Source organism: Argiope bruennichi, chromosome X1 (assembly GCF_947563725.1).
Source record: "Argiope bruennichi chromosome X1, qqArgBrue1.1, whole genome shotgun sequence".
NCBI classification, from domain to species: Eukaryota; Metazoa; Arthropoda; class Arachnida; order Araneae; family Araneidae; genus Argiope; species Argiope bruennichi.
The window spans coordinates 19,498,314-19,523,686 of record NC_079162.1 but is presented as its reverse complement, the minus strand read 5'-3'; the positions used below and the strand labels follow the sequence as shown (position 1 = coordinate 19,523,686).

The window sequence follows — 25,373 nt, the reverse complement described above, 5'->3', positions numbered from 1 at the left end:
AAACAAATGTCAATGTTTTTACTAAACCTTTAATTATTATTATTATTATTTGCAATATTTTTAATGGCGTTTTCTTCGCATTTTCAAATTTAAAGGGAACTCTTAAGAAAAAAACTCGCATCTTCACAAAGTAAAACTTATTTCTTGTCCTAAATTTATGCTTTGACTTAGAATTTTTTTTAATGAGCACTGGGAGGCGTTGCACTTTATTATAATTTTATTATTCATGTCAGTGAAACGTTTTGTCTTTTGATATCAATATCGTAAAAAAAATTCGATAAAAATGAATAAAAATGTTTTGAAAACTAAATTTTCTTGTTCTGATTCTGAGATGACTACACTAAAATTTAATGGAGGACAAACTAGAAAATTTTATATAATAAAACATTAAATTTAGTGATAGACATTCTAAGAGTCATCGAAATTTTTTTAGAAAATGAATACTGGATCTCTTGATCTGATTTTAAATAGGTTTATGATTTAATAAGTGGTATAAATATATCAAAAATTGTATGAAAACTAGTGATAGAATTTGAACAGTACAGAACGAAGTAAACGTGTTCCTGTTACCCGAGAATTCTTTACATCTATGCAGAGAGAATTAGGAAAAACATAACTTCTTTTGGGAGTAGGGAAAGTTTTTTTCCCCCATAATTCTAAGAAAATTAAATATCGCTCGTGAAAAGTTTCGTTGGGATAATGGAGAGGAATATAGGCAACGGATTCTCTTTTCCCTAAAGGTACTGTAATGGTTCAACAATACTCAATTCAGAAGCTTGGGATGGCCAAAAGCTATCTCAAGCTTGTAGATATGTGATTCCATCTTCAAGTTTTTTAAACCACGCATTCAAAGATCCAGCTTTACAAATTTGCAATTATCTTGCAAAACTACATTTCCATATGGTTTGCCTTCCCAACTACTGATCGCGATCGATGCTGTTTAACTAGGGTGATCAGACGACTGGCACTTTCAGCATGGGATGTCCATATGGTTTGCAACAATGACTTAAGTTTTGAGGACTTTTATTGGAGCTCATAATTTGTTTTAACATTCGATTACCTTTTTCACGAAGCTTTGACTCTCTCCCATGTTTAATCTTGGTTGAAGAGACTTTCTTTTGTAAGCGATATGCAGTTTTGACTTCCAATACTGTAATTCGAGAAAAACTTATTATATTACCTGTTGTTACTCCAATCAGACGAGTGATATACGGCTTAAAAGATCTGACATTCTGCACTGCAATAAAAGAACCGAAGTTGCTGAAGGATTAATATATCCAATGTTTGAAAATAAAAGGGTCATTAATTCAGCAGTATGGATATAAATATGCATTATTTTCCTATAAAATTACTATAAAATCCACTTTTATGAGAAATTTTGCGGGTTTTTTTTTTTTTTTTTTTAGTTTTGTGAATTTGAAGAACGTATCCTAAAACAAATAAGGATTTAGATTGATTCATAATGTTAAGTAAAGGAGATTGTAAAGGGCATTGCATCCTTTGCAACAAGAATAACATTTGAGCTTTCACTGCTGTTTTTAAAAAAATTAATTACAAAATTTTCCAAGCAGAATCTTTATAGAATGTGAATTCTGATATTGTTTTTGTGAAATTTCGGCGTTTAAATTTTAGTAGTATGTTGATTTCAAAACTTAATGGCATTCAGAAAGCATTTGTATTCCACTAATGAAATTTTCTAGGCATAAACCTTCCTAAGAAAAAGCATTCATATTTATCAACCAAAGAGAATGTCACTGACAAGCATTTGTAATGCGGCATTCAGAAAACTCTTCTTTGTATTTCTTGTGGGAAGCAAAAAGTACACAGTTAAATATTTTCATTAACATATGCTGATAAAGTTGGTGAATTTTCAACATTGAATTATAAATCATTTGCAGTAATCTGATGTCTAAATTAATTTCAAAAATTACAATGATATACAGTTTATTCTGTTACTGTAATTAATTCTATTCTGTTTAATGTTATAAAAATAATATTATCATTTCCATTATAAATATTAGCTTTCTGAATTCAGTGATTTCGTACTTATAATTTCTTCATAACAGGGAAAATTACAAATAGCGTAAACTCTTGCAAGAATGCCATGTCAATTTATTTTGTACAACTGTATTTATCTAAGATACAACGCATAATTATGATAGCGTGGTGAAGTCACATGAGTAGACAAATTTTCACTCATTTTTCTTGAAAATTTGGCTGCATACGAAGTTGAAATGTTTCCCTGACTGTATTAAAATGTCTAACCCCTGATGTATTTATAAAGCATCACTTTCATTCTAAAAAAATCCTAGAAATTATTAAATCTAGTAGTAGTTATTTTCCAGTTAAAATATATACTGAATTGTTAAATATCGTTTAAATGCAATGTTTGAAGTTCTCCAAAATTTTCTGTCACCAGATATTTCTGCACGAATTTACCCATTGTATAGAAATTGACCACAAATTATAGAAATTATAGAAAGTAGAATAGATTATTAAGGTAAGATATAATAGCACTATTCATCATATACATTTGCTGATACGTCCATATCTGGTGTTTCTTTCTCAGGTGTGATTCGTTTACAAGATTTTCTGAAAGAAGCACAGATCAATGATTGGCGAGTCCAACTCTATCAGTTTCGGCCTTCCCACGCGTATCGAGATATCTTCTGGAGGATCAAGTCAGCAGGAGAATCACGAATTGTACTAGATGTAAAACGAGATTCTTTACGCACTGTCCTCAAACATGTACGTAATGGATTAAATAGAATGTTATTAATGCTAACAGACTCGAATTTTGTTACTTTTACATTCTGAAGCAAAAAGGAAATTTTAGAAAAGAATCGTAATTATTATCAGATAGTTTTGAATTTTTGTATAGATCTCATTTTACAATACGTTCTTTTTTACAAAATGATAAACAAACTTAAAATGAATTCGAACAATTAAAGATGATATAATTCAACGGAAAAGTTTAAAAACGATGTCTTTCGGCAATAATATTAAGAACTCTTTTACCAGAATTAAAAGAACTTTCCAACAAAAGTAGAACCTGTTAGACAGTGAATAATAAAAGCATAATTCATTTGTAGCAGCAGAACCGTTTATTTTTTCCAATCATTGAAATTAAGAAAAAAGTTAATAAAGTTTCTACACTTTGCTCAAATATTCCTTTTAAGTCTTAGAAATAAGAATCAAAAGGTCCTTTCTTGAAAGTAGAGCTATCCTTTACCTTTCCCGAAACCACAAATCGATTTTATCTTTATTAGAAAAAAAATTACAATTATGATTTCTTTTATAAATATAGGCAATTGTTTGTGCATCATTACATTAAATGTAAGCCTTCGGCTAGTATAATTTCCTTATTATATAATAATTAAAAACCACAAGTAATGCATTAATTTTTTTCTATGATACATTTTTTTTCAGTCAAATAAATGCCTTTATTAAGCTACTAAACTTGTAATGTAAAAAATATTCTTTTTAGTTAAACATTCAATATACCATATTGTTTTATGTCTCGTTTTACTAATGCAGCACTTAAAAGAGTGTAACAACTATTATCATTTTTTTAAATTTTCTTTTCTTTTCTTTTTTTCTTTTAAATTTTTTTCTATGCATTTCTATTGAAAGATAAAGTGTGTAATACAATGTAAAACACAAGCTATTCTAAACACCAAACATATTATTTTCTCTAAACTGAAAATTTGGATAATAATAATTTTTGAAAGCATCAAAAGTGAGGAAAATATCTAGGCAACATTCCAATACAAATTATATCATCTAAGAATATCGTTGTAGATAAAATTATGTATGTCTAATTATTATAGACTAATATAACTGCTGAGTAATATTATTCTTTTTTTTCCCGACGATGTCTATACAAATATTTAGCCTGGATGGTTCTTGCATTTAATAATACAATGCACGATTCAATGAAACTTAAATGCTTTCTTATGTTCATGATTGAATTGGGAAGTTTCCTGTTACCGATGAACAATTTTGGATCGATCTCTTTTATGACGATGAGTAACTTCCGAGATAAGGGAAATTGTATTTACTGGAGCATCTATTCTTGACATTTCAGGACACTCTTGCGAATGTTAACCAGGCACACTATATAATTCTGAGTACTGCTTCAGTAATAATATTCTAATATTGGTGCTGTCCATTTACAGAAAGATGTTGATTCTCTTTTTAAATGGTGATAACAAGCTACACCTAAACATTGATAATGTTGTATTATTAGTTATAAAAGAAAAACTCAGCCTTTAAATAATATTTATAAAATTAATGAACTTGTATTATTACGCTCATATTCAGTCACAGACTTGGGTATCCTCTTTAACACTAAACTTTATTTTTTCGAACATATTGACTCCTTATTTTTCAGAGCCTATCGTAGGATTAGAATTCTCAAACGCACAACTAGGGAAATTTCGAGTGAAATTGCCCTGAAGGTTTTATATTATGTTCATGTTAGATCTTGTCTGGAATATTGTAGCAAATTACGATAAAATTCAAATTATTGCGCGTATTCAATCCGAGAACCATTCCAGTCACTGACAGGTGCTCTTTTGTTCATCGACGTTTTCCGAGTCAAAATGTCTACATCCATTCAAGGGGTCAGATCTGATGTAATTTTTAAAGGCAAAAACTCAAAGGCTTAAAAGATTATTCGTAAAATGATTATTTGGCTTAAAAGATTATTCGTAAAATGATTAATTGGCTTAAAAGATTATTCGTGTAGGATTTTTTTCACGTCTTGTTGAATTTTGGCTCCAAAAATTACTTCCTCTCTCTCTTTTCCCATACTATATTGCCTATTTCCGGCCACAGACGGCCTTCTCGTTGAAGAAGTCTCCAACCACCGGATTGATTGAAGGAAAAGAAGGAAACGTATGTTTCGCAGCTGAAAAAATGGCTGCAACAGATTCCCTCTCTTCCTTGAGTATCCGAAAATGCTCAAGCACAAAATCATGTTGTTGTTGTTGTTTTTTCAGAACTTCATTACAGAACTGCTCCAGTGAAAAAAATGTTTATTTTGCTTCAAGAATGGTAGAAAAAGAAGAATCATATCTCCTTACTAAAAGATATAATACAATTCGTTCAAGTCTATTTTTCCGAAAAATCATGATTGTGCAGGATGCAGGATTTCGAAAATAAATTGTAGGATTTTCTTCAAATCTTGTTGAATTTTGGCCTCAAAAATTACTTCCTCTCTATCTTTTTCCATACTATATTGCCTATTTCCGGCCACAGACGGCCTTCTCGTTGAAGGAGTCTAAAATCACCGGATTGATTGAAGGAAAAGAAGGAAAGGTGTGTTTCGCAGCTGAAAAAAATGGCTGCAACAGATTCCCTCTCTTCCTTGAGTATCCGAAAAGGCTCAAGTACAAAATCATGCTGTTGTTGCTTCTCATGGCACTTGCCATGGACAAGCTCGCTGACAAAGTCAACGGAGCGTCGCTTATTTTTAGTAGTGCCAACTAGGACCATGAGCACATCTTCGCTACTCACGCATCACTTTCGCTTGCATAATCCCTTTTTACAGAGGGGCACATTCGCACATTTCACAGATAGAACAGATGAAGAACAACCATGCTCGAACCGGGACTCGAACCCAGGACGCCCAGTTCATGGGAAAGACGCGCTACCCCTATGCCAAGTCGCCGGCACGAAAAGTTTAAAAATTTATTAGAGCAATTTCAGAATGATGGCAATAATGAAAATTCTACCTTAACTCGGATGTTGCTAATTTTAAAATTAAAATATAAAAATAACTAAAATGCCAACACTATAAAAGATAATTAGCGAAAAACAAATTTCCTCTCAGACAAATAATTCAGATTAAAATGTACAAAACTAATCTTTCAAAAAAAGGACATTATGGCTAAAAATCGAGAGTATCTTAAGCTGTTAGGAATTATTGGGATACAAACACAGAAGTAATCGATGAGGCATTAACATCCTTAGCAGATTACGTTAGAAAAAGCACGCTACTAAAATTATGAAAAAAGCAACTTTTAGGGAAAGAAAAATAAATTGAAACTTCTTTACACATTTTTGGTAATGTACACAAAATACAGTTCTATAATATTTCAGTTCATTGTACTCTTTTGGATTAAATGTTTTGAATTTCTTGAAGTTTCAATATTTATATTTCTTTTTAAATATTCATAATTTATTATTACCCAGTTTTAATCCTGAATTTATTTTATTAATTTTTATGTCATGATTTTTTTTTCAATCCTTAGCAGCATTAATTGTGATATAAAATCATTCTTCTTTAATAAACCGTTTTAATTTAATAACTCTAGTTTTTTACTATTGAAATTATGATAATGTATTCATTTTCCTTCACTGTTTTTTTAGGCTCAACAAGTTGGGATGATGACTGAAAGTCATAATTACCTCATCACTTCTTTGGTAAGTATTCCTGTTGGGAGGCATTTTTACTGCTATTTTTATTTTCTCGCATGCCATTCATCTCCCGATTCTTCATGTTTTTGGAATTATATCTATCTATCTGTGAAGATGGTAACTCCGAATTTCAACCAGCTAAATAGATGAAATTTGTTGCGCTGATTTTACACCACAAGTGATGATTTCTATCAAATTTCGAACGAAAACGTCCTTGTGGCTGTAAACGTGATAAAAGCGAAAAGAGCTACATGGATGAAATTTAGCCTTTAACGGAACTCTATGTAAGTTTATGTTTCTTTATTCAAGTATATCAGGTAACATCCATTTAAGTGCATCATTAATAAATAGTTGATTGACGACCGATATCTCATCATACTTATTATCTTCCTTATAATAATTTCTGAAAAGTTATTTCATGGTTTAGAAATGCTGAATGATTTTTTTGAATTATTGAGAAATTTTTTCAAATATGTCGGATAAAAATAATTTTGCTAATATGAGATGACGGAAGAACGGTCACGGGGAAACTCTGACAGTAAAGTTTCGATTTCTATTCAACTACAAATAACCCTGCCCTTTTTGGAATTATCGTAATTTTTCTGAGCTTGGAATTACCGTAATCGATTCATTTTCGTCACCGATCACAATGGGAACCCCTTCCTATTCTGTCTTTGAAGCAAGCAAAACATACCATTCTGTATTCCGCGGAACTCGATTTCTTCCCATCTTTATTATTCCTATGGCTTTGAGGCTTTTCGAAATATCATGCTGACTCACTTCCAGTGATTCTGCTTATTCTTCCTGGGCAAAGCACGAGTCTTCATCAAGTGCCTCCAATTAGGAACCTTTCCAATTTTTCTTTCTTCCACTACCATCAAAATCACCGCTCCTGAATGCATAGATGCAAATGCAGATTCATTAATGTGGTGCAGAACTTACTGTGTGACATTTTTGATCTGCCGATTTTGACAGCACTTACATCAGCACCTTCTATCGAAAAACCGCGAGAGCAAAGTTGTACACCTAATAGTTATTTGAAATTTTAATCCTATTCATAATAAATTTTAACTTTAAATGAGTGTTTAAAAATTTTCGTTCTTTCAAAACCATTGTAGCGCAATTTCTTTATCATATAATTGTTGTTGTCTGGTTCAATTGAGATTTTTTTTCTTTGATCTCTAGACATTTGAGCTTTTACCTTTTTATTCAATTTATAAAAGTGATCTTTTAAAAACTTTAAAAGATCATTTTTTATTATTATTTTCTACTTTTTCAGTTCATTAACATATTTCAAAATTCATTTCTATAAATACCATAGAATTTGTTATCATCATTTTTTTAAATTCACAACCAGATTATGCTATTTGTATAAAATGAAAATTAATAAAAAAATTAATTAAAACGAATTGGTTAACTGACGATTAGGTTTTGATATTGTTAAAATATTATGTTATTTTCAGGAACACACAAATATATAAAATTTCAGAATTCTATTACACAAAGAAGTGAGGGAAAGATCATTTACAAAGTTCCGTCTTTGCAAATCTGAAATAAAATTCTTCAGATTAAATAAAAACCAATACGCCTCTTCAAGGATGTATAATTGTTTATAAATTCCTCTTGATTTAAATTTTTTTAAGTAAAAAATGATATACTAGGTAATAGCTAGATCTTTTTCGATGATAAAACATACATAAATAGAAAATTAAGCAAACTTTATTCTAAGCATTCTTTTATGCTAGCATGCCATACATAGAAAATAGACTTCGCTAACATGTTTCGCTTGCGAAAAAGAAGACTAACAATTGTCTCATCAAATCCAATCATAGCATAAACAGAAATATTTTTGTAGTAATGAAACGATGCATCCTGTAACTTGATGATAATATAAATTTCGCTTATATAATAACAGTTTTTTGAAGAATTATTTTATTTTAAATATTTTCTGCGTTTCATAATTTTTTATAAGCACTTCTCGTATGAAACCAAAACTTAATTAAATCAATTAATTAATTAATAATTACATTTTGAATATAATAAAGTATATTTCCATTGAGAATTTACTAGATACCAAAACCCTTACACATTAAAATCTGAGTGAAAAATTAATAATAAAATTCCCGTTTCTCGGCAAGAAATAAATCAAGTTAAATCAAAGGAGTTTGTAATAGAATAAATGCGTGAAGAAAGCCAATTCAAAGTGAAATAATAGAATGCTATGCGAATTCTAGGAAATGATTTCAGTTTATTTTACTTACAGGATCTTCATACAATAGATATGGAGGATTTCAAATATGGCAAAACAAATATTACTGGATTTCGATTAGTAGACGAAAATAATGCCGATCTTCAAGCTTTAGTTGTAGAACTTAATACTAAGTGGAGTGGGTCGAGTAAAAAGCTGGACTTACCCATCAAAACTATTCGAGTAAGCAATGTTTCTTCATGTAAAGATTTATAAAATTCATGCTGCTGTTGATTGTTCTGAAAAATACCATTGTTTTTGCAGACAGAAACGGCGTTAATGTACGATGCTGTCCAACTGTTCGCTAAAGCTCTACAAGATTTAGATGGAAGCAAAGCTATAAATTTCCCTCCTATTTCATGTGATAGTGGACTGCGTGGTTTAGATGGAAGCAGCATTATTAATTTCATGAAACCCGTGAGTTGAGGAATTTTCTTAAGCTTTTGGTACTAAATAATTCGCTGGATAAACACTCAATTCCAGTTACTATATGAGCTGAGAAGGCTTCATATACATCGTTATCACCAAATTAATTCAAATGGTTTGTTTTTATTAGGCATAAGCATGTTTGTCTCATATATGTGTTTCCCCTCTTTCTTATCGCCTCTTTATCTCCTTCCATTTTTAATCGAAAGAAAGAATACTCATCAAAATGATACTAATACAATGAAATCTGCAAGTGGTATTACTTGCCGAATTAATAAACTCCATTCTAATACTTATTTTCAGCATAAATTTCAAAACAAACTCCATTTTGAATGGTGATAATGTGCCGGATACTATAGACTAAATATTAAGACATTCTCAGAAGGTGTAAGTAAGTTAATTGTAATACAATTTTAGATTCGTATTCCAGCCAAATGTTGATTTTTTCAATTAATTAAAAAGTATATGTATAATCTCTTATAATATTAAAGATAAATGTGCGTGTGTTTAATGTCTGGCAATTTGACGGAATCTTGGACAACAAATTATACCTAAATTATTTATCTAAAATTGAATATAACTAATATCACCGACCAACCAGCTGGTTTCCAAAACCGGTTTGTAAATAATAAATCAAATCATTTTTTAAACATTTTCTATAATAACTCATCTGAAATAAGAGAACAAAAAATGACACTAAAAACAAATGTAATGTGAACTGTCTTTAAGACAAGTGGGAAAGTCAAGTGAATCTTTGGGTAAATTTTGGATAGAAAAATTTCTGTTCAGATCATCGGAATGCAATAACGAAATATTCCAAATCAAATACTATGATCTGCTTTAAACTGTCTTATTATATATTTTTTAAATGGATCAGTTTGTGTCTAACTTCATTACAGAACTGCTCCAGTGAAAAAATTTGCTTCAAGAATGGTTATTTGCTTCAAGAATATTATTTTTTTTCAAGAATGGTAGAAAAAGAGGAATCATATCTCGTTACTAAAACATGTAATATAATTCGTTCAAATCTATTTTTCCGAAAAATCATGATTGTGCAGGATGCAGGATTTCGGAAAATAAATTTATTTCATCTAGGATATTAATAGATTAATTTACCTTGAATGTTTAAGGTATAATTAGAGGTAACATTTAAAAATATAAAAATTAGCTTCTGAAAATATTTCACATAATTTGAATCAAACAAAGCCTGAAAATTTTTATGAAGATATCATAAACGCTGTACATACAATTCTTGATCGAAAATTAAGGATTCAATTACGGTTTAGGTAGCATTGCTTTAGCTACTTTATAATATTTGTTTTAGTGGTTTTTAAGAAATAATGTGTAATTAAACAGAGCGATCAAAAGTATGGAACACTTTTGGATTTAAGCATTTTTTTTTCGAATTTCTCCCGAAGGATTGGACTAATTGCACTTTTAACGTGGAAATAATATATATTAACCCACATTTTACCGTGAATATTTGGTTATGAAGACATATAGGGGACCGGCCAAAATTTAATGAGAAAGAAAACGATTTGGGCTTACTCCGTTTCACAAAAGCAGATAAAGCACTGTTATTTTTTAGAGGTTCCGTTCGCTGTGCACAATAATAGCATGCGTTTTCGTAAAAGCAAAGCACATGCTTAAAAAATATATGTATGTAAGCATGATAAGCATATATTTTTAAGCACATGCTTAAAAATATATGTATATTTTTTTCAATAATATTCTAAAATTTTTCATATAACAAGCATGATTTTCAATCATATTATATAGAAACTTCAGAATATGCGACAATAGTTAGCGTAACATTATATTGAAATTTAAAGTAAATAACTTGAATATTAGAGAAAAAATATGAATGTTTTTAATAAGAAATTTTTACTAATCGTGTGCAAAACAGACACGCGCGCGTACACGCATGCATATATATATTTGCTTTCATAATTTAACATCCAACTACATAAGGCAATTTTACACAAAAGTTCCAGTTAAAGACCGTTAAAATTTAGAGACATATCAGAATTGCAGCGAACGGGTTTTCAATTGAAATACGAGAAGCAAACTTTCCACAAACTGATCTTTTTCTAACATGTTTTTGAATAATTATATTGAATTGTATAAAGGTTCAAGATGTGCTAAATTCATTTGCAAGTTTATAAATTAAGTTTCTAATCCAAAAGTGTAGTAAATTTAACATCATAAATAATGGTAGAATTTATTACTTATTCTCATTATTAGAATAAACATTAGAATTGTAGCTTTATGTGACTTGAACATATATTGTAAATTTAAAGGCATTTGGACGCTCATCAATTACTTATAGGAAATGGGATCATCTTTTGCTATAATTATTGCCGCTACTCCAAGAGGTAGACTATCTGCTAGTTTTGGGGGATATTTATAGAAATTGCATACCATTCTTATAAAAAGAAATCTCGTGTAAGTTTTTTCACTCATATGAGACAATTTGGTCTATCTTGAAATCGCCAATCTAATTCATTCTACTCGAAATCCGAACTCTGGGCTATTCCTCAACACCTGTGAAATGAAATGGAACATCTATTTCGATCTACAATACAATGCTCCACATCAGTGCAAGAACTTAAGAGATTTCATTTATAGAAATTTTTCCATAATTCCAAAATCTTAATTATAACTTTTGACTATTAATTTAGTAATGGCATAGTTGTTTTAAAATTTAGTGAAGTAATACGTAAAAGATATTTAAATAAGAAAAAAATTATGTTTCACTCTATACGTTTTAATGAATATTACGTATTTTGGTATTGAGGTGCCAATTTTGGGGATTACTTAGAAGCTTCATTCGAAACATCCAGACCCCAAATTATAAGAGGGCAATGAGGTTTGACCAGCTTGATTTTATTAAAATAGACATTTATTTAATGACTAAGTCGTTTAATTACTTTAACTCTTTTTTTATATTTTTTACACGTAACATAAAAATGGGCGTCCCTTATGTTATGCTCTGTATTTATCTTCAATTTTCATAAACTTTCACATAACAAAAAGTAATAAGCAGGAAAAATAGCATAAAGAATCTACAAAAAAATATTTTTCTAGGAGAAAAAGAGCAACATAAAATTTACAATTTTCAAAAATAAGCAAAGAGGAATTTTATAAAGCAACAAACATTTATACTATAAAGCATTTTTCATTATTTTCGACTTCAAAAAGTTATTAATATAATATAAATTTCTTATGATACACGATGTCAAATAACAGCTTGGGGCCATAAATGTAAGTAATGAAATTTTTTTCTGCTTTTACTTTGGGCTCGAAAGTGTGTTGTAATACAGCACGATTTGGATGCAAATAAATATTGAATTAATAATTAATCTTGATGAAACTAATTAATAAAATCAATTAATCTGAAGTAAATAAATAACCTTAAACATGGAGTATTTCTGATTTATTTACTTTAATTCTTAATTTCTTTTTACTGATCACGCAAACCAACACAAATATAGATTTTTTTTTTTTTTTTTTTTTTTTTTTTTTTTTTGTAAATTAGATATTCTGAAATGCAATCGATCTTGAAACGTGACTTTATCCTTATATATTATCTTTTTGTAAGGCAAATATTCGAAATTTGTAACCTCACTAACCGATTTTCCCATGAAATTATATTTTAAATTTTCAGTAATAATTTGTTTATATTGATCCGAAATTTCAGCTATTTTATTTAATTTATTGCTTAACGAATTAAGACACCTTATCTCAACTTCATAATTAGAATTCAATCAAATTTAGAATATCATATTTTCCTACCAAATTAATTTATAAATATACTACTCGTCGTTAAATTCTCAATTATTTTCAGATTTCTTATGAACTGATCGTCCTTCTCAGTCAGACCTGGCATTTTATTGGGAAATTATTTTTTCCCACAGAACATCCCATAAAATATAATAGAAGACGAATTCTTTATCAAACGCATATTCTTACAGGTGAATTATTCCCTTTCCAATCCCACCTAATAGCCAGTCAAAACATGAATTAAATAGCTGAATAATTTTACTCACTTTTATTTTTTATAGTAGTCAAAAATAAGTCAGTTCCCACAACAATATTAACCGGAGTATCTTATTCGTATGTGTCGGCAAGTAGTGCATAGTTTGGTTTTAATTTGTTCAAAATAGAGGCACCAGAAAAAATTCGTGGACAAATTCAACACAATTTCTATTATGAGCTTACAGGCTTTCGTGCTATCATGTCTACATTCAAGTTTCAAGCATACAACTAAGTAATGTTTCTTATGAGTAGTAGTTTCACCGAAAGCATAAAAAACAGGTTCTTCAAATCATTTTGTTTTGAAATAAACTAGATGTGAAAAGTCATGGGATGCCTCTTAATAACGTGTCGGACCTCCTTTTGCCCGGCGAAGTACAGGAACTCGACATGGCATGATCTCAACAAATCGTTGGTGGTCCTCTGTAGAAATATTGCGTCATGCTGCCTTTAAAGACGACCATAATTGCTAAAGTGTTGCCGTTGCAGGATTTCGGGCACGAACTGACCTCTCGATTAGGTCCCATAAATTCATGTCGGGCGGTCTAGGTGGCTAAATCATTCTCTGGAATTGTCAAGAATGTTGTTCAAATCAACTGCGTTGTAGTCCGTGACACGGCACATTGTCATCCATAAAAATTCCATTGTTGTTTGAGTGCATAAAATCCATGAATGGATGCAAGTGGTCTCCAAGTAGCTGAACGTAACCATTTTCAATCAATGATCGATTCAGCTGGATCAGAGGGCCTAGTATATTCCATTTAAAATAGTCCACACCATTATGTAGCCAACACCAGCTTGTACAGTACCTTGCTGACAACTTGAATCCATGGTTTCATGGGGGCTGCGCCTACAATCATCTCTTGCCATTTGAAATTATGACTCATCTGATCAAGCCAGTCTTTTCCAGTCTTCTATGGTCCAACCGATATGGACAAGAGCCCAGGATAGGCACTGTAGGCGATGTCCTGCTGTTAGTAAAGGCATTTGAGTGGATCTACTTCCATAGCCGATTAAGGCCAATTTTCGCCGCACTGTCCTAATAGAAACTTCCGTCATACGTCTCACATTTAGTCCTGCGATTATTTTACGCAATGTTGCTTATCTGTTAACACTGACAATTTTACGCACACATCGCTGGTATCGGTCATCAAGTACAAGTGGTCAGCCACTGCGTTATTAGTGGTGGGATATTATGTCTGAAATTAGGTATCACATTGTAGGCACATTCTTGACACTGTGGATCTCAGAATGTTGAGTTTCCGAAATGGAATGTCCTATGCGTCTAGCTCCAGCTACCATTGCGCCTTCAAAGTCTGTTAATTCCCGTAATGCACGTCAGAAACTATTTCACATGAATCACTAGAATACAAATTACAGCATCCCCCTTCGACTTTTAGTTTATTTTTTTTATTTAGTAACCAAAACCTAGCAATTTAAGAAATCATGAACATTTACAAAATCGCAAAATACATAAACACCTATATGTAAAGTCGAAGTGGTTGATACATTTTTAAATAATTTCTTTGGTATGTTTGACCATTTTGATAATTTTGAGAAAAAGTGGGTTTAGTTTAGCTTCTAGGTGTTTCATAATAGACTCACAAACTTCCCTTGACTCAGCTTCATCCTTCAAAAAGGACATTATTTCCAAAACTACACAATTCACTTTCTTACTTCGTTTTGGATTTAAAATTCTAAAGAAAATTTTGGGTAATAATTTCAGCAATAAAGGGTTCAATAAAAGACTAAAAGACCCCTCAGTAAGATTTAAAGTTCTTAAATTTCTTATGTAATTTACTCAAACTTTTAATACAGCATAAATTTCTTAAATGTTATAATTTAGTAATTAGATATATAAAAACTTATAATGAAATCCGGACATCTATAACGCTGTTTTAAATGTTTGAGACAAGAGTCCCAGATTTTTTCATTTAATCAAAATATATTTGAACATTAACTGTGGGAGGAGAAAGAAAACAATTGAAATATTATTTTTTTTAAAGTGCTTTTTTATCTTTTTGCGCTATTAAAACATTTCAGGAATTTCATGAAATCGAATTCATCAGAAACGTGCAGAGTAGCCAGATTTGGAAACTTTAAAGCCAAAACAGTGTTTTATTGACACATTAGATTTATTAAGGTTGCAATTGGATCCTTTAACACATTTTTTTCCGTAAAGATGTTTTATAAATTTATTTTTGCAGTTAAAATGTTATCATCCTATACTTTTGATTCCTTTAATTGAGTTTAAAATTTTTCTTTTTCAGTTATAACGTTAACGGTTTCTTCTTTCGTTTTGATTAATTCTAAAGTTTGAACTAATTTCTTCAAGCACTACCCCTCTTATCTCATATTTTAAATAATGTCAGAAAATCTGCAAATAAGTTAATCTATTCTGAAGCTAAATATGTTTCAGTGGTGCATAAATTCCATAGTATTTTTCGTCCCTTTACTTTTGCTACTCATCGTTACATATAATTATATATTATAAAAGGATTGTTATGGAAGTAATTTAGGAGGCTACCCCGGCGCCGTTTCATTTCCGTTGCCGGCAACACAAGTCTTGTATTCTTTTAACTGCAGTATCTGGAGGAAGGAAAGTATGTAACAAACTATAAAACGAATAAATGGATGAATAATTTAGAACACGATTCAAATCTTTCAATAGAAAATTATCATAGTTTAGGTGTCTGCCTTTATATTTACTTGTGACAGAAACAACATTTTCTTGGAACAGAAATACAGAAAAAAAAATATTTCTCAGAAAATTAATTGTGGCTTCCATTGTTCCGGCTGTAAATTTAGTAAAAGAAACTTAAAAGGCTTCCTGTAGCTCATTAAATATGTTGTTGTTTCCTATGGCACTTGCCATGGACAAGCCCGCTGTTACGAAGACGGCGATTTTAAGTCGGCGGGGGAGCGTCTCTTGTTTTTATAGTAGCGCCAACTAGGGCCAAAAGTACGACTTTGCTCCTCACGCATCACTCATTCGCTTACACAACCTCTTTTTATAGGAGGGCACATTCACACATCTCACAGAGAGAACAACTATGCCCAAACCTGGAATCGAACCCATGACGCCCAGATCACGGGGAAGGCGCTCTACCCCTATGCCAGGACGCCAGGTCTCATTAACTATAAAGACTACTTTCTTCTCAATGAAATAAAATAAATGGGCTGGTTAGTAAGTTAGTTATTTTGGGGATTTTTTTGGCGCAAGGGCCAGATTTGGCCATGTTGCGCCCAAAATAAATGGGCTGGAATCAGGAAGCTGGTTGCACAAAACTGACTTATCTGCTATAGGAAAGATAATAATTAGTGCAGTGTCTGTAATTTTTGTGGGTACGAATGCAAGATCCCTTGAATAATGCATTGATTTAGGCTATTTCAATGTCTTCCCTGTTTCACGAGTACTTCTGATACCTTTGAATAACTCAGCTATTGTATTCTTTATAGCACGTTGCATAATACTGAACGACAATATGTGGTGGCCTACTACTTTCTAGACTTTCCTTTAAGAGATTTATTTTGTCGAAACGTTGGACAAGCTTCAGTATCTCAAAAAATTAAATAAATCCTTAAATATGCCCTGAGTTCTTTCATCATGTGAAACTATCGCAGTGTCATAGTTGCTGATAAACTGCTCCGTAAAAGAGCTTGATTAATCAAATTTAATTCGGTTAAGACAGCATGCTGCTAATATTGAATGAAGAATCCACCTGTATCCAACGATTTAAATAAAAACTTGATAAATTTGCTTTAAATTTCACCTCAGTATCCTCTAAATTTCATTGATTCACAAATGATTATTTTTTCTTTTAAATAAATTTTTACAGCTTCAACGCACTTACGACGCATCTTGCATACGAAATAATTTGAATCAAACGTATCCAAAACATTTGACTAGAAAAAAAAATGAGGAATTCAGAATATATTGTTTAAGTGAGTCATTATGGGATTATCATTTGGAGTTCATTGAAGTAACCTGGCATCTGATGCAAAAAAAGGAGTTCGTTTTAAAGACTTGAATATGTTTTCAGGATCTTACTTGGTAGAAGACTAATGGAAAGAAAGGATTTTCTAATATTCTCAGAACTGGTAGGATTTTCAGCAACTGGTAGGAAAAAGAAGTTTTGGTCGGACTATTATCAAACTGCGCTAGCTTTCACATTCAATATCCAAAATCTACTACTAAAATATTTCACTACATAAATATTTGTCATTTTTGCTTTTTAGTAAGTTCCAAATGCTCAGGATTTAAATATACCAATGAAAAATCTCCATAAAAGTAATAACTCATTAAAAAAGAATTAAATCGATAAGAAATTTGCTTTGATTTTTTTAATTTACAGAAAAAGTTGCAATCTGAAAAAAGTGCCCAGAAATCTAAATGACTTGATTTTAAGCAGTCTAAATATACTAGTATGAAAATAAGAATGTACAGTCGCGGAAAAGAAAGGAGCCATTCAACTTTATTTTGCTGACATCGTATAAACTAACAATAGCATCTTAAATATAGTAATGTGCATTAAAAGATTTTGTACTTAAAATTTTTATAAGGGCTTTTTTACATATTTAAAATTATATAAACTTAGAAATTTCCTTTGGCAAAACTATTTGATGTCATGAATAGATTCCTCATGTAAAAATAGCTCGCATTACAAATTTTAGTTAATACAGAATGATTATATAGTGAGATATTTTAAATTTTCTGTCAAGGGATCATTTCCTTATTTAGCTATATAATATTTAGATATTCTATAGAAGTCGGTAATAGTATTTCTCATTTATTTTTGCGAACTGTATAAAAGCATCTTTTAAGTTTAAGTCTTTTTTAAGTTTGCAATCCATTGCTACTTAATTTATGACAAAATATTACTGTGGAAATTTTTAATAAAACATTGTTTATTTTTTTTCCTTCAAAAAATATTCTGCAACACTGGAAGTTTTGCCTAAATTGGATCTGACCCTGAATCTTCATTACACTAAAAGCACCAAAATGAAAATGAGCGAAAGAAATAAAATTGAATATATTTTTTATTGTTTGATAGAACTATTAATTTTAAGATTAGAATTAATATTTTAACGATAACGAGAAAAAACAAGTGATTTTTTCCTTTTCCTACTTTATCAGTATATGCTGCTTCTATTATCATCGATTAATATTCACAAATTGACAGGAACTGGAACACCAATTCACTGCCACATAAATAAATAATTACTGATAAAAGTAAGCCAATTTTCTTCCATGTTTAACCGGGTACTTAGTTTTCTATGTAAATGATTTGATTGCGATATTTCATTGCACGAACAGTAATGACCCAAATTGTGGAAATCTTGTAGAAAGAGGGCATTGTTTTTAGATTGATTTGATGACTCATGACAGCAATTTCATTAAGAGAAATACCATAAATTTATCTATCGTTTTCAAAATAATTTAAAAAGGAATTTAAAAGAATAACCTTTAGAGTGGATGTTGTACTGAAATAGCAAGTATTAAGAAGAAAAAGGAAGCATATGAATAATGGCATATGAAAAATACTGGCTTTTTATTCTTAGTTGGTAAACCTGCAACATCAATTGTAACTGCATTCAGTGGAATTCAACACTGCCTTTAGTTCCTTAGCTGCTTTGATGTGATATGATCTAATGATGGAAATATTGCTTTCATTAATAAAGTTTTATTGCTGCGTTGCTTACGTGTAGCAAGTTTCTTTAGTCAGCTTCGACTGATTAAGGCTTGGGGCATTCCCAAGATTATCATTTATCAGTAATGAAATATCATAATCTTGAAATCAGTTTTTTCATACAGTAGCGTCATGTCAGGGAGCTGAATCCTGTTGAAATATAAATTCTTCTTTATCTGCGTAATTGATCACATGCATAAAATAGTAGTTTAGGAAATAGCATTATATTAATGCATTATTGGGTATTCCATTAATCGCGTAATTCTGCCCACTCTTTTTGCTGTTATAAAAACTCCTGTCATAAAACTAGCTGGATATATAATAGTAGGTGCAATGCAAATTTTCCTATTTTTCTTCTTACTTATTTTATGCCATCACTACCATACAGTAAGATTTTGATCTCATCACCTCAAATCAAACTTCTCCATTATTCTGCTGTCCTTTTATCAAGGGTGTTTGCGCAATTAAATCTTTTTACAATTCTTACAATTTACAATCTGGGACGAAAGATCCATATACTCAGCATCGCATTATATTGCGCCATTTCGCTTTTCATACTCCCAGATTATTTTCTATTAAATATACATAGTATTTTAATTATTCTGTCATCATTTGGTGTTTTTCACCTTTCCTGCCTTTACCAATTCAATTTTATAGCAATTTATAGCAACTAAGTTTCCTTCAAAAAAATTTTTTAATGCTGCCTTTAGTTAAATTTCCTCTAATTTTCTTTCTAAATTCATTATAACTAAAACTTTGTTCATATAGCAGTAAAACTTTATATCTATTTTTTGGGGGGTGATTAGTTATTTCTTTGTGCTATTTTTTATTTATTTTTATTTTTACGTTTGGATAGCTTACAAAATGGAAAAAATAGAAAGAAAAAAAAAACAGTGGCCAACTTCATAGCTAAAACAAAAAACACATAAAACCGACCTCCTCTCAGCTCAAAAACATGGTGCCAATTCCTGTATTCTACTGATAATATAATGGCAGTTCACTGGCTATTAAAAACTCATGCTCATTGACTAATTTAAATGAAGAAAATCTTGTCTTCTTTATGCCTTATCAATGAAAGAAAGATGTGTTTCTTTCATCTGGTTATTTAGATATAATTTAAAAAATTGTTTGATAATTAAACATAATTTATGCATTACAATCATGGTTAAAATGTCTTTAAAATAATATATGATTTCATGATATTATTGCAATTACAACCACTGTTATGAGCTTTCAAATTTTTAATATGCTTTTTCCAAAAGATTTTCACAATTTTGGTCACTACCGTATACAATATTTATGCATGTTGCAAACTGAGAATGAAAATCACTCTCAATGTTCATTTAATTATTCAATATATTTTTAATTTCCGTTGTTGTTGCAATTTTTAAGTAGTTCAGTTACTGATCCGTCATATATTTTGCTGGTTCTGATATGAATAGAAATTGGAATGCCTGTATAATTATATAAAATATTAAAATAAATAATAATTAAAAGAACAATTATATTATGTATATAATTATTAGAATAAATATTGAACAGGAGATTTTTAAAAGCAAACAGTTTAATAATCGAAATTTTATATAAAAACATTTTTGATTAAATACAACAAAATAAATTTAATTAAAATAGCATAGAAAAATGCAGTTTTTACAAACAAATACATCAATAAAATATATTAAATGGAGTAATAAATAAGAGTTAAAAAATCATAAGAATGGAATTTCCAAATGGGGTTTACCAAAAAACCAATATAATTTTTGCATTCAATCTATAAAATTCTTTTCAGAAGGGTGCAAAAACAGCGCTTTGATTCATAATAGAATTATTTGACAAATCAAGAGCGTTATTTAATTGAGGTCAAATAAATAATAACCACGAATATTTCAAAATTCACTAATAATCTCTTGCCTTCTCTGTGAATAAAAATTTAAAAATGAATTTCATTCGAAGTTTTGTGCATTATTTTGTAATAAAATATATTTGTTTATCTCAAAAGAAATCTTACAAAACCTTATTTTCCAAAACTCTTCGTTTATTCGTCTCTACTTTCAAGAAGATTGATATTTTATTTATTTTTAAATTTTATTTGAATCACTTCTGTCCCTGCTTTAAATATAAAGTAAAAAAGGCTTTTATACTGGCAAAAATGGTGGTAATCTGAAATGTTAATCCATATTTCAATGAAAACTGTTTCAAATTGTTCATTTTCGCATGTATAAAAAATAATTGTAAGACAAAATTTGTATCCAAAAAATTGATATTAATTGCTTCTTCTAATAATGTTCTGCGTCTGCATTTGATTTCTTTTTTTATTCTAAACAATGTTATAATAGTTGCAATTGCGACTGATAAATTTTATAAAGTTTGAGGCTTTTGTAAGAAAGCTTAATTATTCTTGTTACAAAAAAATAGTACTCTTTCGTTATGCAATAATTATAAATAAAACTAATTTTGACAGAATTTTTTTCAAAATGAAGTATTTACAATTCAAGAAAGTGTTTATTAAGAAATAAAAATTCTATTATTCAATGACTTTTTATATTCTGTAAGAGACATTCTACGAGCTAACGAGCAAAATTCTAGCTTACCACAAAGAAAAGATTTCAAACAAGATTTAAAAACAGAGACTATTAATAAAATATAATGGTACTGGAAAACTTCCTATTTTATGTTTTAATGTTATTTGCCGTCGCTGAAATTTCTTTTTTTTACGTGATAATAAGGTGGGAAATAATATTTGATACAAGAAATGCCATGGTCAGTGGTATCTGAAGGTCAAATATAAAGTTGTTGACGTTTTGAAATTTATGAATGTATCTTTTTAGAGGCAGCATAGAAAACTTAATATTACGGAAATTCTACTCATAGGAATAAACTGAAATTTTGTATATCCATATAAAGTTGTCATTGATTTATGCCCAAATTCAAGTGTGTCTCAATTTAAAAACCCTCAAACTCTAATTTTGAAAAATTATATCATATGTTAAAAATTACTTTTTTTGGAAATATGTGTGGAAATACAGTGATAAAAGGAATTTGAAAGAGTCAACTTATTACAATTACTTCAAAGGGTCATTTGCAAGAAGATGATGTTTAAGTGTGAGTCCTTCTGTAGTTTATAGACTTCGGCTATATGATTGATGTTTACAATAATACGCATAAAGAACAAGAAGCTCAATCTAAAAGCAAGTTGGGTTTTCTCTTGTTGCAGTTACCAGAAAGATGATCTCAAAGTGAACGGTCGCAGATTTCTTGAAGATGGTGTGTACGCGTAGCATCCAGCCATTTGTTCTCTGTTTACCTCGCGTCACAGGAAGGACAATTAGAGGTGGGTACGCCGTCATTTCACTGAACTTCAGTTCAGTGGAAGGCATCATAGTAAGTCGAGTTTTAATTTTCAAAGCACCAACAGACTTGCTTGGTTTGCTGAGAGCCTGTAACCTTTCATAATCTGTAATAGATATACATTTGAAGGCATATGTGTGGGCGTGTTGGCTTATCTTTAAGTGAATTCACAAATCTCCATGACATTTCACATGGAATCTCATGATGACTATGTTCCACCCTCGTCCATATGCAATAGGATAATTCTGTCCAACGAAACAAGAACTCTAAGTTGCACTGAGCGTTTTTTATGAATTATTTTTAGTAACTAACAGTCCAAGACATGGAGAAGCCAGGTATATCTCATGACTTGAGCCCTATTAAATATGGATTGTGTACTCTAGAAAGTCATTTTTTTGCTCTCAGGTCTCCACAGATACTTACAACATTTAGAGATCTTTATATAAAAATTACTCTGTCGGTCTTTTGACCACAAAATTGAGAGCACCACTTATCTTTATATGTGCTGCATTGTTTTTGGAAATTATCTCTTTCCTTATTGCAGTTGACAGGCGTTTTAATGCTGTATATAGAGTGTGTTCTTTACGACGCTTTACCAGCTGTACAGTTTCTACAGATTTCTTTTTCGCAAACTTCGCATTAAAGACACATAGTTGAGTAAAGAGTTCATGAAAATATTCTATAACTGCCAAATGAGAGGCCACAATATGCATCAATATATTTTGTATTTCAGTGTGAACTGAAATCTAACCCTTTTTAATTGGATACCATTAATAAAAATATCTTAATATTAATGCCCTCAATATAAATGAAAATTTCAATAAGACGATGATTGGCAAATATCCGGACACATTCTACAATACTGATCAAGTTTATGATAAGCTAACAAGAAACATGCAAAAAATTTGTTTCTTTATGATCAGCAGGAACTTCAATAAAATGTATGTGCAGTCATTGTGATGTCTCAAAAACATGTTCAGCAGAATACCACACTTGTTGCCTCATTGGCCGATTAAAATTGGTTCAAATGCAATTTTTTATTCCGGATGCCTTTTTATTGCATTACATTTACAAATGCAACTTTTTATTGCAGATTTTCAGACAATCTGAAAATAAAAATAAAGGCATAAGCGAGCAGAAAAAAGATCAAAACAAGGATTGAAAAAAAACGGACTGAAGAAATTGTCTTGTGACCTTCCATTTTTTGCAAAAGTACCTTCTGAAAACTACTGGCAATAGAATTTCAACCGCAACTACTCGAAGTCAACTGCTTGATGCTAGTTTGTTCTTAACCCTGTGGTTCGCGATTCTTTAATAATAGACTAATGATTCTATCATCTCAGATGGAGAATAATTGAACGGAGAATTTTTCCCCGTTGTGAATGTCCGAATGTAGCTTATTCTCAGCAGAAAATATAGCATTTGGAATAATTCTACATTATTGATCAAGTTTTTGCTTTGGAAGACCCAAAGCGACAGTTTGGCATCTATTTATATTATTGGTCATTCCACAGGGACATTATTAAAAATGAGTCGCTGTAATTGATTATAGGTATATAGATTTACATTTTGTGGGATTGATTTCATTCTTGTGGATGATAAAGATTGTCGATGTTATTTCAAGTGCATTGATGACATCGGTTTTGAAGATTTAGCGGGTAAGACAGCAAATTCTCCGGACATGAATCTAATCGAACATACTTGAGAAATTCTAATGCGAAGAGTTGCAGGTCATTTATTAGTTCCAAAGTTAATTGAAAAGTCTGACAATCCTTTTCTAGAGGGCCGGAAAATAATATGCCTTTAAACTTGAATCATTCATTTGACGCTTACAGATACGCAATATTGTTCTCAGTTATTAAGAATAATTTTTACCTGAGAAATCATTTTACCTTTATAGTTTTTAAGCTTTCGCAAGAGTTTCATTCTTTGTCTTCCTAAAAAAAATTAATGAAACTTGATTATTGCTTATTCTGAGCTTATTTGTTTTATCTCATAACTTATAACATCAATACATCATAAAGCAGCCGAAAACTCTCTTCTTCATTAGTCGTTTCATTCGTCGAAATCATGGCACTGTCTAAATTATTTAAATAGTGTTTCGTAAACATGCGTATGTAGATAATTTACTTATAAATGAATTCTTATCTGTTCTTTTTGAAATTAATCACGAGATTTATCAAAAGTGTTTTTCCTAGAAATCAATAAGCCCACAATTTATTTTAAGATACTCATTTGGTGGAAGAGAAGAAGTAGTTAAAAAATCACTATATCTTTTCTTAATTAAACTACTTTTTACTTTGCAAAAAATGATTCATGCTCGTACTAAGCTTTTCAAAGTAGGAATGACACAGCGAAACCGATCTACTGTTTTATTCTTTCTCAAATTTTAGTTCTTGACAAAAAATAAGATTTTAATAAATTTCTCTTTTGTAAGAGATCTTACTCTCAGATTATTAAACATTACAGACAACAACAAATTACATTTTAAACAACTTAAAATAATATTCTGCTCTATTTAGTTATCATTTGATTAACAATATGTGAACAAAAATATCTGGACATTTTTGGATTTATGCATTTTTTTTCGAATTTCTCCAGAAAGGTTGGATAAGCTGTTTTTGAGCTTCGACCATGTAAAAAACACCTGAACATCTGTTTTACCATGCAGAATTGGTTGAGAAGAAATTTAAGGTCCCGAACTCAAGAAGAAAAATACTAAGAAAATAATACTAAGAGTAATTTTAGAAAATAAAATATATATTAATGCGCTAAATATAGCATATCTTTCCTTCCATAATTTCAAAGGCATACGTGTAGGGTAGCTTATATTCCAATTGAAGACCATGAAAACTCAGAAAAATGCGGCCATTCATCTATTAGATGATTTCAATTGCTCTCTAGAAGACGCTGAAAGACAAGGAATTTTCAAAAAATAGATTTTATTTAAACTTTAATCTTAGAATAGTTATATTGTGAAAAGTTAGAAATATAAAGCATCCTTTAATACTTATAAATTGCTGTTAATCAGCATCAATAATAAAAGCATATATTATGTTATTCCTTAATATTTCAATAAAAATTAGATTTTTATCGTTATGTAACTTGATTCACAAAATAATTAAATGTTTATGACACTTTTGTGCTTTATTTATCCGGCAGATCTGCAAAATTAATTTGAAACAGATCAGGTCCATACCAAC

General features: G+C 30.3%; 1 protein-coding gene across 2 annotated transcripts in view; it reads left to right on the top strand.

Annotated features, from left to right (window-relative positions):
• LOC129959019 (glutamate receptor ionotropic, kainate 2-like) overlaps window positions 1–25,373 on the top strand; it is a 105,210-nt gene that overhangs the window by 43,065 nt on the left and 36,772 nt on the right. For both annotated transcript variants that reach the window (XM_056071790.1, XM_056071789.1), the window contains exons 4-7: window positions 2,570–2,748; window positions 6,376–6,429; window positions 8,687–8,854; window positions 8,936–9,088. In XM_056071790.1, coding sequence (XP_055927765.1) covers window positions 2,570–2,748; window positions 6,376–6,429; window positions 8,687–8,854; window positions 8,936–9,088 — 554 coding nt within the window. The remainder of the gene's footprint in view (window positions 1–2,569; window positions 2,749–6,375; window positions 6,430–8,686; window positions 8,855–8,935; window positions 9,089–25,373) is intronic.